At 40.4% G+C, this 14,080-nt stretch overlaps 2 protein-coding genes across 3 annotated transcripts; one reads left to right on the forward strand and one right to left on the reverse strand.

Moving 5' to 3' along the window:
* Nucleotides 1–3,132: 3,132 nt before the first annotated feature.
* LOC138887294 (uncharacterized) lies at nt 3,133–3,933 on the reverse strand. The gene has a single exon (XM_070169024.1). It carries the CDS (start codon nt 3,931–3,933, stop codon nt 3,133–3,135), a length of 801 nt encoding a protein of 266 aa, XP_070025125.1.
* Nucleotides 3,934–7,181: 3,248 nt separating this feature from the next.
* On the forward strand, nt 7,182–13,723 carry LOC104235274 (zinc finger protein GIS2). Of its 2 annotated transcripts, XM_009788994.2 has the most exons (5): nt 7,182–7,354; nt 8,837–8,889; nt 11,041–11,247; nt 11,781–11,873; nt 12,947–13,723. In XM_009788994.2, the coding sequence occupies exons 3-5, from the start codon at nt 11,123–11,125 to the stop codon at nt 13,515–13,517; spliced, it is 789 nt and encodes a 262-aa protein (XP_009787296.1). In that variant the 5' UTR covers nt 7,182–7,354; nt 8,837–8,889; nt 11,041–11,122; the 3' UTR covers nt 13,518–13,723. The 2 variants fall into 2 exon arrangements, with proteins under 2 accessions (XP_009787296.1, XP_009787295.1); XM_009788993.2 differs by lacking the exon at nt 8,837–8,889 and having other exon boundaries at nt 7,183–7,354.
* The last annotated feature ends 357 nt before the right edge of the window (nt 13,724–14,080 follow it).

Raw genomic sequence — 14,080 nt, forward strand, 5'->3', positions numbered from 1 at the left:
GAGTTGATCTTAAAATTACTTTGATGCGAGCTCGGAATGATGGGGCCTTTGGGTCCGAGATAAATGAGAACAGAGTCTCGGGCTCCCATAAGCTTTTGGCCCTATATCATTTTTAAGCTGGACCTTAGGCTCTTTTAAAATTGGCCCTTAGGCTCTTTTAAAATTGGCCCTTAGGCTCTTTAAATTGGGCCATTTTGGCCTCTAAAATGGCTATATAATTTTTCTCTCTTTTCGGCTAAAAAACTTAGTGAAATTTTAGTTATGTCTTAGTCTGTGTTTTTGTACCCGTTGGGTTTTTTGAAGGCTCGATGTATCAGAACCTTATTATTAATTTCGTTTGTGTAGACATAATCGAATACCTCTTAAGGTTTTTCTGAAGGTCAGTATTATCGAAGCCTTTGGATTATTCGAGGGCTAGCTTATCGAAGCCTTTAGATTTTTTGGGGGCCGAATATATCGAGGCCCCTTAGATTTTGTTTTTGCCGGGGATAGCCTAGCTTAACCAATTTTTCAATGTTTAAAGGCCTTTAATTTTATAGCGGAAGTCGGACATCTCCGAATCCCATTATTTTAGCCGTAGCCTTTATGTGATTGTAGTCTTTAGTATGGTCATAGCCTTCGGGTTTGTCACTTGAACTTGTTTCCTGATAACTTTCTGAACTTGTCCGAAAAGTTAGTCCCCGAGTATATTGGCCTTGGCCTTTGTTTCGAGGTGGTGCCTCTTTGAGGTTTTATGAATCCGAATTTTTAGTGGCTCGGATGCATTGACTGTCAGTGACAGTCCCCGAGTATTTTGAGGTGCTTTGGCCCTTGAGTTGCTTCCCGTAGGATTGTAAGTGTAGAGCTCGTATGAGATACAAAGTGTTTTTGATATAACCAGAATGCTTCTTTAAATAGTTGATACATGCGTACATATTTTGCCGTCGGGGCTCAACTATTCTATATGGACACGGTTCATTTGACCATTTGTCCCATTATAAAGTTCTGCTATTGAGGCCCTCTTAGGCGTGAAGTATCTTTCTCAAAAATATAACCTCTGAGGGCGATGCCCCCCAGTATTCGAAGTTGATTGAAAAGAAGCCTTGAATACTTGTTAAATGTTCATTAGGTAGCATATAGGTGTTGCCTCATTAAAAACCTTGCCGGTAAAACCCATTTGGGATAAAAGCCGATCTAAGGGAAAAAAAGTGCAACACATAAACCCAAGGTCTTTAAGCTAAAAGATGCCTCGATATCTCCAATCGAACATCTGCAAGGAGTTAGTTCTAAATACAAATGGAAAAGGGGCGAAGATCATACCTCAGCAGTAGTATCGCCTGAGCATCAATACATTCCAATTGTTTGGTAGTTGCTCGCCTTCCATTGTGCTAAGTTTGTAGGATCCTTTCCCTATGACTCCGAGGACACGATACGGTCCTTCCCAATTGGGGCCTAGCTTCCCTTCATTTGGGTCCCGAGTGTTGAGAGTGACTTTCCTTAGGACTAAGTCCCCGACTCCGAAATGTCGAAGGTTCCCTTCTGTTGTAATACCTTTCGATCCTTTGTTTTTGCGCAGCCATTCGAATCAATGTGGCCTTACGTTTTTCATCAAGTAGTTTGCGAGAAGTATTAATAGCTTTGTGATTTGAGGCCTCGGTGGCATGCTGAAACCTGACGCTAGGTTCCCCAACTTCGACTGGGATCAATGCTTTGGATCTGTATACCAAAGAAAATGGGGTCTCCCCCGTGCTCGACTTAGAAGTTGTTCGATATGCCCATAGCACCTCGGGAAGTACTTCTCTCCATTTACCCTTAGCATCATCTAACCTTTTAAGTTTTGAATGATGGTTTTATTTGTGGACTCAGCCTAACCATTTACACTCAGGTGGTAAGGTGCTGATAGAATCCTTTTGATTTTATGGTCCTCGAGGAATTTTGTTATCTTGCTACCGATGAACTGCTTTCCATTGTCACATGCTATTTCGGTGGGTATCCCAAACCAACATATGATGTGGTCCCATATGAAGTCGATGACTTCTTTTTCTCTTATTTTCTCGAAGGCCTGTGCTTCTACCAATTTTGAGAAGTAGTCAGTCATAAACAAAATTAATCTAGCTTTACCTGGCATCGTTGGTAGGGGGCCAACGATGTCCATCCTCCATTTCATGAATGGCCACGGGGATAGGACCGAATGGAGTTGTTCATCGGGTTGATGGATCATCGGTGCAAAATTTTGGCATTTGTCACACTTTCGAACGAACTCTTTGGTATCCTTTTCCATGGTATCCCAATAGTACCTCGCTCTGCTCACCTTGCGAATCAGAGAGTATGCACCAGAATGATTCCCACAAGTACCCTCGTGGATTTCTTGTAGTACGTAATCGGTATCCCCGGGTCCCAAGCACACTGCCAGTGGTCCATCGAAGGTTCTATTATACAACGTTCCATTATAGCAATATGTACCATATTTTGTGATGAACGAAGTCTTTTCCCAGTCCTCCGGGTTCATTTGAATCTGATTGTACCCGAAGTAGGCATCGAAAAAGGTAAGGATCTTGTGGCCAGCCGTAGCATCAATCAAGCGATCGATGTTGGGCAATTGGAAAGAATCTTTAGGGCATGTTTTGTTCAAATCCTTGTAGTTTATGCACATTCTAAGTTTATTCCCATTTTTTGGTACTACCACTACGTTAGCTAGCCATTCAGGATATTTTACTTCCCTAATGGAACCTATTTTGAGAAGTTTGGATACCTCTTCTTTGATGAATGCATGCTTTACCTTGGACTGAGGTCTCCTCTTCTACTTCATCGATTTAAATCTGGGATCAACACTCAATCGATGGGTTGTTATCTCCGGTGGGATTCCTGTCATGTCTAAGTAGGACCAGGCAAAACAATCAATGTTATCGATAAGGAATTAAATGAGTTTTTTCGTGAATTGAGGGTTAACCCCGTCCCCAGGTATACCTTTCGTTTTGGAATATGCTCGATCAATATGGCCTGCTCGAGTTCCTCCACCGTGGACTTCATCGCGTCCGATTCTTCGAGAGCAATGAAGGCTCGAGGGGTGAGAAAATCTTCTTCTTCGTTCTCAGCAACCTTTTCGTCAGACACATGTCCCTCGGGCTCAACCAAGGGCACGGGCTGTAATTGCTATTTGGCCACATGTTCGTCCTTTGACTTTTCCAATGTGGATGGTGCCGATACCGGTGCCAACTCGTGCACTGCAAACATCTCCTTAGCTGCATGCTGCTCTCCATATATAGTTTTCACACCATCCTTTGTTGGGAACTTCATCATCTGATAGAGGGTCGATGGCACTACCCTCATACTATGGATCCACGACCTTCTAAGTAAAGCATTATACCTTATGTCACCTTCGATGACATGAAATTTGGTGTTTTGTATGGTTCCATCCACGTTGACTAGGAGGATGATTTCTCCCGTTGTTGTTTCACTTGCCATGTTAAAGCCATTCAAGACTCGAGATGCCGGTATGATTTGATCGAGCAGCCTGAGCTTCTCCACGATCCTCAACCGGATTATATTTGCCGAACTACCTGGATCCACGAGAACACATTTAACTTGAACTTTATTTAAAAGGATAGAAATTACCAGTGCATCATTATGAGGCTGATATAATGCCTTGATGTCTTCCTCGTTGAATGTGAGGGTGTCCTCAGGCATGTAATCCCGAGTCCATTTTTCCCTTGTGATGGATACCTTGGTAAGTTTGAATACAGGTCCCTGTGGGACGTCGACTCTGCCTATGATCATGTGAATGACATGTTGAGGTTCTTTAGGTTCATTCTTTCTACCTGCATATCTTTTCCTGAAGTGATTGTTTGCCTGATCACTCAGGAATTCTCGAAGGTGGCCCTCATTGAATAACCTAGTCACTTCCTCCCTTAGCTGTCTGCAATCCTCCGTTCTATGACCATGATACTTGCACATCAAGTTCGGGTTCTTTTGGGAGGAATCGGTCTATATCGGCCTGAGCCATTTAGCATCTTTGATTCTCCCAATAGCTGAGACGATCCCTGATGCATCTATGCTGAAGTTGTATTCTGATAATTGGGGGATCTCGGCGAAGTTGGCGTGCTTATCAAACCCACTCTTGCTCATGAGACCTTGTGAACCTTATCCCCGGTCACTTCTTTGATCGTTGCGGGAGGTGTTGCGACTCGGGCCGTTGTTCCTTCGATCATATGGTTGATACCGTTCTTTGTTGAATCTTGCTCCCTTATTTGCATTTCCTGACTCCCTTGCTAGCAACCTGCTTGGATAAACTGAGTCCGAGGGGGCTCCCAATTGGTCATCCTCAACCCTAATTTTTGATTAGTACTTGTTATGCTCATCCGCCCAAGTCACAGTAGGATACTCAACCAAGTTCTGCTTCAACTGCCTCGAAGCTATCGAACTTCGTTCATTTAGCCCCTACGTGAAGGCTTGTACGACCTAGTCATCAAAGACTGGTGGTAACTCCATTGTTCTGATTGAAAACAGGATACAAATTCCCTCAACATCTCATTCTCCATTTGCTTTATTTTGAATACATCGAACTTCCTTGTTGCAACTTTTATGACATCAACATGTGCCTTCACAAATGAATCTGCCAACATGGCAAACGAATCGATATAGTTCGGGGGTAGGTTATGGTACCAAATCATGGCACCTTTAGAAAGAGTTTCCCCAAACTTTTTTAGCAACACTAATTCAATCTCATCGTCTTCCAAATCATTCCCTTTTATGCCACAAGTGTATGTGGTAATGTGCTCGTTGGGATCGATGGTTCCATTAAATTTCGGGATATCTGGCATCTGAAACTTCTTCGGGATGGGCTTTGGAGACGCACTCTAGGGAAATGGTTTTTGCACGAATTTCTTCGAGTCCAGTCCTTTTAAAATCGGAGGTGCTCCTGGTATCAGGTCGACCCTCGAGTTGTATGTTTCCACCTTTTTGTCATTTTCTTCAATCTTTTTTTCTCCGGTCTCTATCCTTTTGGCGAACTCCTCGAGCATTTTCATAATAGCGGGGTTAGTCCCCGAATCATTTTCATCGGGCCTTTCTAGCACTGGCTCATACAGGGCACTGGTTCGGCGGTATTAGGAGTTCTGTTCTGACTCTGAAGTTGAGTGATGGCGACTTGCTAAGCTTGCAGCATCTCAAATATCACTTGGAGGCTGACTCCTCCATCTTCCATCCCTCTTGTTTCCTGGCCTCCTGCTCGGGCTTCCCTATGTGCGTTCCTTGCGGGGTCTGTGCCTGCGTCCATGTTTAGAGTGTTGTGCGAACTGATATCAACTGGCTCCATGTGTGGCACTCCCTCAAGATTTATGGGTGGTACACCGACCCCTATACCGCTATTTTCTCCAAGTCCCCTACTGTCATGAGCAAATGCGTTTTATGTGCTAGACATATCTTAACCTGAAATCAAAGAATCTTGGACAAGAAAAAGTGTAAAGAATAATGTGTGTTATCAGAAAACTAGCACTAAAATAATCACTATTAACTTTAGCCCCACGGTGGGCGCCAAACTGTTTACCTCGAAAAATTGGGGTAATAATTAAATGTAATTTGTGGTTTTAAAGATATGTGATTTATTCTAATACTAATGACTATACAAGTAATATTAAGTTTAAATATGAAGAATTGATTAACCAAACTAGTGTTGCTATAATAATGAGAACCTCGAGTTCGACTTTCTTGGGGGCCTCGAGGTCAGCTAAGAGTAATGAAGTATGAATAATAAAGTAAAAACAATGAAGCTGAAGAACACTTGTTGAGCATGTTAAGCAAGAAAAGCAGAGAAAAATATTCTATTATAGTGAATAATGTGAGATTATTCTTACAAAATGATTGGGGTCCCCTTTAAATATAAGGACAAAACCCCAATATAGTACATTTCGAATTGTAGTAAAGAATTCTATTGGTACAGGTATACAATAACCTAGTACGGACCTGTACCATTTCGTACAAATCTTATCCTTTAATTTATGCCCTGACCCACGTGTCCTTGAGAAATTCCCACTCTTTCTAAAATGCCCTCGAGATTGTACTGCCCTCGATGTAGGTCGTGCCAGGTCTTCGACCTGCTTCCTCGAGGTGGATGTCCTCTATTTACCTTGAAAATGGTAATTACTATTAGATTTGATTTTGTGGTTCTAAAAATACGTGATTTATTTTAATGCTAGTTGTTAGGTAATAGATGCTAAGTGTAAGTTAAGAAATGAGATAAGAGCTTGAGGATAATATGTTATGCAAACCAAATAGCCATAAATCGGGGCCTCGGACTGGACTATGCTGGGCCTCGAGGTTGAGCTAAAGGGCTTGATTGGGGGTGATCGATGAAGGACTAACTGTCCCAAGGGCCTCAGTAATGGCTCTTTATGATCAATGATGAACAATAAATGAGGAACAATCAACGAAACACAATAAATGTAAGCAATAAATCAAAGGAAAGACAATGGAGAATGTTTAAGTTAGATGACAGAGAATGTTCTTGTTCTTGTATGGAATATCATGTATGTCTACAAAATGACAAGGGTCCCCTTTATATAGGAGGGGGAATCCCAACATAGTACATATGCATTTATTACAAAGATAAACAACTGGTACATCTATTTAATGTCACGGTACGGACTTGTACTATTCTTGTAGACCTGGTCAGCTTTAGCCACGTGCCTTTTGGGAATTTCCCGCTTGTCTAAGATAGCCACCGATTGGCGCTGCCCCGAGGTCGAGCACTGGGAACCCTCGGGGTCAAACCTCGAGCTATGCTTCGAGGCTTCTGAAGACGGGTTGTGAAATGCCATAATGATTACATAATCAGACTCTCTGATTCTAGCCGTATACATCCTCCAACCGGGTCTGACCTCTGCCTCGAGTTGCCCGGACTCAGACTCATAGCTTAATTTAAGGCTTCGAAATCAGGCTTCTTGATTCTGACCGTATACAAATTACACTAGGATAAACAAATAAGTCGTCGTATTTACATAATTGTATAATTACTACCCTAGTAATTACACCAATTCCAATTACCAGGTTGTTTCCTAGCAGTTTCCTAGCAGACCCTAAATTTTTTGATGGTCGAAGCATTTCAAAGGCATCAACAAAATTGTGATGGAATAGATGTTAGAAAAAATCTATAGGAAATGCTTGTCCATTTAATGGACCTTACGTCACAAATTCACGATTAATTGGGTCGCAAGCGGACACGAGGTCGGAAATTGGAAAAAAGAAAGTAGCATTTCGAAGGCTATTTAAGGGATTTGCTGTCCTTGCCCTTTGGCACCTATTCACCCGCGCAGTTACTTGGGTCGCAGTTTTCTCCATATCCATTCGCTGCGGATTCTCCATTTTCGTAAGCTTGCAGGTACATTTATCTCTCTTCTCTCTATTTATTCACCTATTTATTTTATCTAATAGCAAGTAATTACCTCTGTCTCCGATTCCTTGGAATAGTTTTAGGGTTACGTTGTACTCTTCAATGTACAAACTTGTGCTTTTGTCTTCTCTGCTTTGGGTTTTGTTTGGCTCTGGTGGGATTTGAACCGCGGTTCTTAGGGTTCCTTTCATCATCTTAATTTTTACCTGGATTTGCATAGTAAAACATTAACTAGGGTTTCGGACTTATTGGCACTTATATTAAAAAAAAGCATCTGATTTTCGTAGCAATTAGAAATGTAGCTTAACCACCGGCTTATATGTGCAATTAATTGTATTGCTTTGTAATTTTTGCAAATTTTATTTGCCCATAGTCTATTGTTCTATGCTCTTTTAAGGTTTTTGTCGTGGGTGGTTTTATTATCTACTAATACTTAAGGGAGAGAGCAGAAGTGGGAAATCACTAAATGTCTGAGACGAGGTGGCAAATTCGCCCGCTAGCTCAAGCTGTGAGTATGCATTGCTTGCTGTATTTACCTTGATTTTAGGTAGAAATTGGTTGATGGAATGGAAGTTGAGGAGAATTTCATGTTTGACATTATGGATGCAAAAGGGTTGCCTGGTTTGTGGCTGGAAGTGACCTAAGGGATAGTTGGGGAGGATTTTTTTGTCTGATATTCCGGATGTGAAAGGTTGCCTGGTTCGTGGGTAGAAGTAAGCTATGTTGCTCTTCTACATACAGATTACAACTGAAATTCTAGACGGAGATGAGAACATTTTTAGTTATTAGTCATTGAAGGATGACACCAAAATCTGAAATCCACTATATCTTCTCTTTGGCGGAAAGCAAAATACTGACCACATATGTAAAAGACAAATCTAAAGGATCCTCAATCTCCAACTTTGAGGTTATTGGCTCAAGTCATTGGGGAGAAAAGGGTCAATAAGGACTTGTTGGTGATGGGTTGGCCGGTTGCGTGTGCTATATCAAATAAATAAAAAGGCTGACTTCATCCATAAATGGTAGTTAGCTGGTCTTCTTTGTTTATTGTTTTTTTTTTCTTGTGGTGGGGTTGTGGGGGTGAGGCTGTGAAGCATATAATTGTGTAGTTCGCTTGTTCAGCTAATTTATTGTTAAGTCATAGACAAAGTGAATGCGATGTTGGTTTCAACTAGAGTTTTGGGTTGACTGGTTGAGAATGAGTTACGAATAGAAGAAATTATAGTTTAGTTTCCTTCATTTCTAACAAATTGATTTGGTCCAAATGCAAGTTTTGTTCGAGCACTAAATCTCCACTGAATCGGAAGTGTACTTTTGGAAATTATAATTTTCAATTCAACATGTGTTGGAGCAGTGCACCTTACTAGTGAATCATGTGATTGTGCATGTTGAGGTCATTAACTCATTTAGTTTTATGATACAACATATTATAGTGAGGAGGAATTATATTGCTATGATTGAATTATGCAGGGATGGATAACATGGGAATGGGCGGCACTAGGAAGTTATTGGATTTCTACTAGGTGAAAGTGATTATATAAATTATCAGTGATCTAGTGTATTCACCCCTTTTTTCGATTTTCTACTGCTTGTAGATTGGTAGTTGGCCTGGGCTTGTATTGTGGAGTATCCTCTCCTCTTTAACTTCTTTTTTCCCAAGAAGTTTCACCTTTTGCTTTCCTAGAGTCAAATGGATTAACTAAATAAGGGCTTTAAAACATATTGTAGTTGGTAATAAATTGTAGGGTAATTTTCGTAACCTTCTTTTGTGAAGAGTAATTTTGGCAAATTTTAATTTTTTTCTTTTCAAAAGTGTGAACTACTATACTTTGAAATTAGGCAATTTGACCTTTGGGAATTCAGATAGTACTTATGGAATTGGGGTAAGGGAGTAGTTTTACCTTTTCTTTTTTCAAAAGAAGGTGAAGACTAAGAACAAGAAACATAACACTTGCCAAAACTAGAAAAGGAAGTGAATGGACTGGTGTATAAATTAATGCAATGGGTCCATTCAAACTTTCAAGTTTCAAGTTAAGATGAAGTTGCCAAGAGCTATAGTGTGGCACGAATAGCTCGGTAGGTGAACATAGTACATCTCCACTCCAAGATAGTAACCTCATTTAGCAGTTAGCACTTGTGCTGCAATTAAGGCTTCGGATTTGGTATGTCGTTTTATAAAGGGGGAGGGGTGGGTGTAATGGAGATCTTCTAGGGTTGTAGTGTCATTCAGTGTTATCAAAGGCGAAAAGCGCAAAAAAGCTTTAAGGTTTGTTGGGGCTTTAAGCGCAAAGCGCAAATAAAGCGTGGGCTTTAATGGAGAAAGGTGCAAATGGTGAAAAATTACAAATATGTATGTGTAGTCCAAGACTAATATCTATAACCATAAATACCAAATATATAGACAAAAATTGAAGAAAATTTACGATAAAGTGAAATATCAATTGTTTAATGTTGCCTCTTCAGGATTACACTTATTGGCAAGGAAAAGTATGTCTTAGAGCCTTGATGACAACACTGAACCTAAGCGAGGCGAAGCGAGACGCTCAACATATTTTGAGCCTCGCATCAAGGCTTAAGCGCGCTTTAAGCACGCCTTTGATAACACTGGCGACATGCAGCATAGCTGAGGTGATAACAGGGGAGAAAAGGGCATAAGGTAGTCCCTTGCTGCTATTGGGGGTGGTTGTAGTAGCTAGCTTTTTTAATGCTATTTAGCAAATTTTCGCTCAATTTGTAATACTTGCTCTTATCAATGGGTTGTGTTACTTGGGACTTTGGTGGGACTGGTGGAGGGTTGAGGATTCATACTTGGCAAGATGTTAATAGTTAGGATTATATGTGTGGACAGAAATGCAGAAATGATACAGGGGCATGGTCAATGATATTTAAAAAGAAAATAAGGGACATTGTGCTTAATGTAATTAATTTTTAATAAAGAACTGTGGTCCTTCCCTACTAAAGAGATTGTACATCTTCAACAGGCATGAAGCGCACACACTCTGGAATGATATTTATAACTCCTTGCTCTTGAGCAGTTTCTTCATTGGGCATCTACTCCTAGTAGAAGCTACCACACAGTGATGTACATTCATCTCCACCTAACAAAAGAGTGAATAATCAATAACAATGGCGAGGAAGTTTACACTTACGCTTCTGTTCTTCTTTCGGTAGCCAATATGTCACTTGTTTCGGTTAATTACAGTTTGAAAAGAAGGAAAGTAACATTGGACTGAGAAATATAACCTCATCTCTTACCACTTGACATATATGTTGTATCCTCTGTTTTAAGTAGTTTATATTTCGAAGTAGTAGCTGTTGTTTGCAAAGCTTTGCCTTTTACCAACACTTATTTCACTTTTCTGCTGGTTACTGAATCTATCTCTATATTTTTATGAAGTTGAAAGTCATTATGAGATCGTCTGTGGTGACTAGAATGTTAATGATAATGTGTGGGTATCTATTTGCCACGAGATGTGCACAGTATGTAGGATGTGGCTGGAGACGAAGTTTCCTGTGTCAACAGCTTTTTAGTATATATAACCTTGATGTCTAAGTGATCTTGCTATCGTGTAGTGTCTTCTTAGTGGTGTTGGGGTTTTGGTATATAAATCATGGGAGTAGAGGTTTTTTATGGATTTGTGATGTGGTCTTGGATGTGTGGTTATGGTGGACAGGAGGAGGCAGCTGCTGGTGGTGGTGTGGTGATATTTTGCAGGTGGTTTTGTTAGTGGTGGTTTACTCGTGATAGTTTTCAAAATGAGATCTGACAGTAGAAGCCAAAGCAGGAGCAGAAGCAGGAGCCCAAGAGATCGTAAAATCCGCACGGAACGGTATTCCTACCGTGATGCACCATATAGACGGGAGTCACGTCGGGGCTTCAGGTTATCTGGTTTTCAATCATTTGTATGTTGCTTAACTATTCTCATTCCCGAGCAATTGTTGGCTGGAACTAAGGGAGTTCTGTCTGTTAGACATGGAAATGGAGGATGTTTGCTATCTTGCTTTTACAGTTGCTGTAACATGAATGTGTGGATACGTTGAATTGTACCTACTAGTTGGTTTCAAGATCTATCTTTTTTGCACTTCTAAAATAAAAAGCTGTTTCACAATTTAAGACTAACTAATGGACTAAGCTGAACATGACTATTTGAAGCAGATTTACCACCCTGATATTCATCTGCATTAGATTGAAATGCTCAGTTGTGAAGTTTTCACAACCCACTCTCTCTTGACTGATAAATAGTGCTGTTTATGGTTTATGATTTTATGTGCATGCTAGATATGTCAAGAAATCTTCAACTCTTTCTAGGATCTACAGTTTTTCATTCTTTTGCTCTTCTGGAGGAAGATTGACGTGGGCTTTACCTTCTTTTTTCTATCTTTCCAACAGTAATCAATTATTTTTTCTTTACAGCCCAGACGGTCTCTGTAAGAACTGCAAACGACCTGGTCATTTTGCTAGGGAGTGCCCTAATGTGGCAATATGTCACAATTGCGGTCTTCCTGGGTAAGCATCTAGAAAGTTGCTGATAAACTACTTACTAGTTCCCTTCCCTCCTCCCCCAACTTTGGAAATCTCAGCATTGCTCTTAACTTTGATTACAGGTACATTCTTTGTTAAACTGTTGGCTTATATATTTAGTGTAGAAGCTGCCAATGTCATTCCTGTAGCCTTGTTATTATCTTTAAATCCACCCCCCCAAAAAAACCCCTCTTACACAATAGTTAAGAACTCGACACTTGGATCCAGGAAACAGATACTAGCAAAACCGAAAAAATAGAGAAATGACTGAATTTCTTTAGCCACGTGATTCAAATAAAATATTTTTGGAACCGTTCTGAATTTCCAAGTCTTCTCAGTTGTTTTTTGTTCTGCTTGATGATGGTTAAATTTTAAAATTCAAATTATCTTGACATGCTTTTTTTTTTTTTTGGGGGGGGGGGGAGGAAGCTTATTATAGTTCTCTTACAGCCTAATTAGCGGGGAAATATTTCCTTGAAAACCAATGCCCCGTTGCACAGACCTGGTCATGCCATTTTGAGATGTGAGGAAACTGCAAGGTTAAGTCATTACACTTTCAAATGAGATTAAATACATCAATTTTAGTACCTTAGCTTATATGCGTTCCCAAACGATTATTAGAAGTGTCATTATACGTGTAATCTTACTGTGTACTACTTAAAATTTTTCTTGCTGCTCAAACACTTCTTTTGTGTAAGTCTTATTGCTCAAACACTTGAACCCAAGTGCTAAAATGTTACTTCAAAAATCAACAAGAGCTACATATCAGGGGCATGAACACACCACATGAAAGCTTGAATGAAGTATCTACATGCAGTATAATACTAGTTTATAAATCACTGCTTTACCCTGTCAAAAAAAAAGTACTAGCTTTGAAAAGTCACTTGATGGAATATACTTATCCTTCCCTTTTCTTGGGGTTTTTGTTCCTTCTTTTGCATACTTCTTAGGTGTATCTTTCTTGCCATTCGTGTTTGTGGAAGTTGGGTTAATTAGTTTGGATAAACCACTAGTATTTGTTAACTTGTTATTCTTGTTTGCTTTGAATATTTCAATAGACATATTGCCTCCGAGTGCTCCACAAAATCTCTTTGTTGGAATTGCCGAGAACCAGGCCACACGGCCGGAAATTGTCCAAATGAAGGAATTTGCCACACCTGTGGGAAGGCAGGACACCGTGCGCGAGACTGCACTGCTCCTCCACTTCCACCTGGGGACCTGAAGCTGTGCAATAACTGCTTCAAACAAGGGCATCTTGCAACTGACTGCACAAATGAGAAGGCATGCAAAAATTGTAGAAAGACCGGTCACCTGGCACGTGATTGTCAAAATGATCCTGTGTGCAATTTGTGTAATATATCTGGTCATATGGCCAGAGATTGCCTCAAGGCCAGTGTTATTGAAGAGAGAGGTGGTGGAAGAGGACATCCATCTCGTGGGTTTGGTGGTCGTGGGTTTAGTGGTGGTGGAGGATACCGGGACATTGTTTGTCGAACTTGTCAGCAGGTAGGCCATATGAGCCGTGATTGCATGGCCCTGATGATTTGTCACAACTGCGGGGGAAGAGGACACCAAGCATTCGAGTGCCCCTCCGGAAGGTTTATGGACCGTTTTCCTAGGAGGTATTAACAGATGAAAGACCTGCCATATTGATACTGCCTTTAGTTTGATGTAAGATCGTCATTAGTTTAGAATAATTTAGATTTTGGAACAAGTTATTTGCAGCTTGTGTTAAGTGTTCTCGAGCACTTGTTTAGAACATCATGGATTTATGTGATTGCATTGACGTTTATGCATTTTATTTGAGACGGATCGTTATACAGATTTTTCTGGTATATGTCCAGTACCTTTACATGGGGCCTCCAACCTCCGAACCACAGTTTTATGTAGTTCAATGTGAAGTGGGAAAAAACTATACGTTGGGGTAAATGATCGATTTTGTTAATCCATGAAAATGTGGGTAAGTATTAATTTATGACACTGAGGTTTCTGATTCTTCTCCAGTACCAATCAATGAATGTATCTTTTGATTGCCTTAAAGGCAAATGCAAGCTATTTAGTTGAAAGGAAGGTCTCGAAAGCACTATGCGGAGAGTCCAAAATAGTTGCCAATCACTGTTCTGTTCCATCACTCAAAAACATAAGCAGTGGGAGATACCCAAATCAGAACTCAACAACCAGAACTCGACAGG

Source organism: Nicotiana sylvestris, chromosome 3 (genome assembly GCF_000393655.2).
Source record: "Nicotiana sylvestris chromosome 3, ASM39365v2, whole genome shotgun sequence".
In the NCBI taxonomy this organism is placed as follows: Eukaryota; Viridiplantae; Streptophyta; class Magnoliopsida; order Solanales; family Solanaceae; genus Nicotiana; species Nicotiana sylvestris.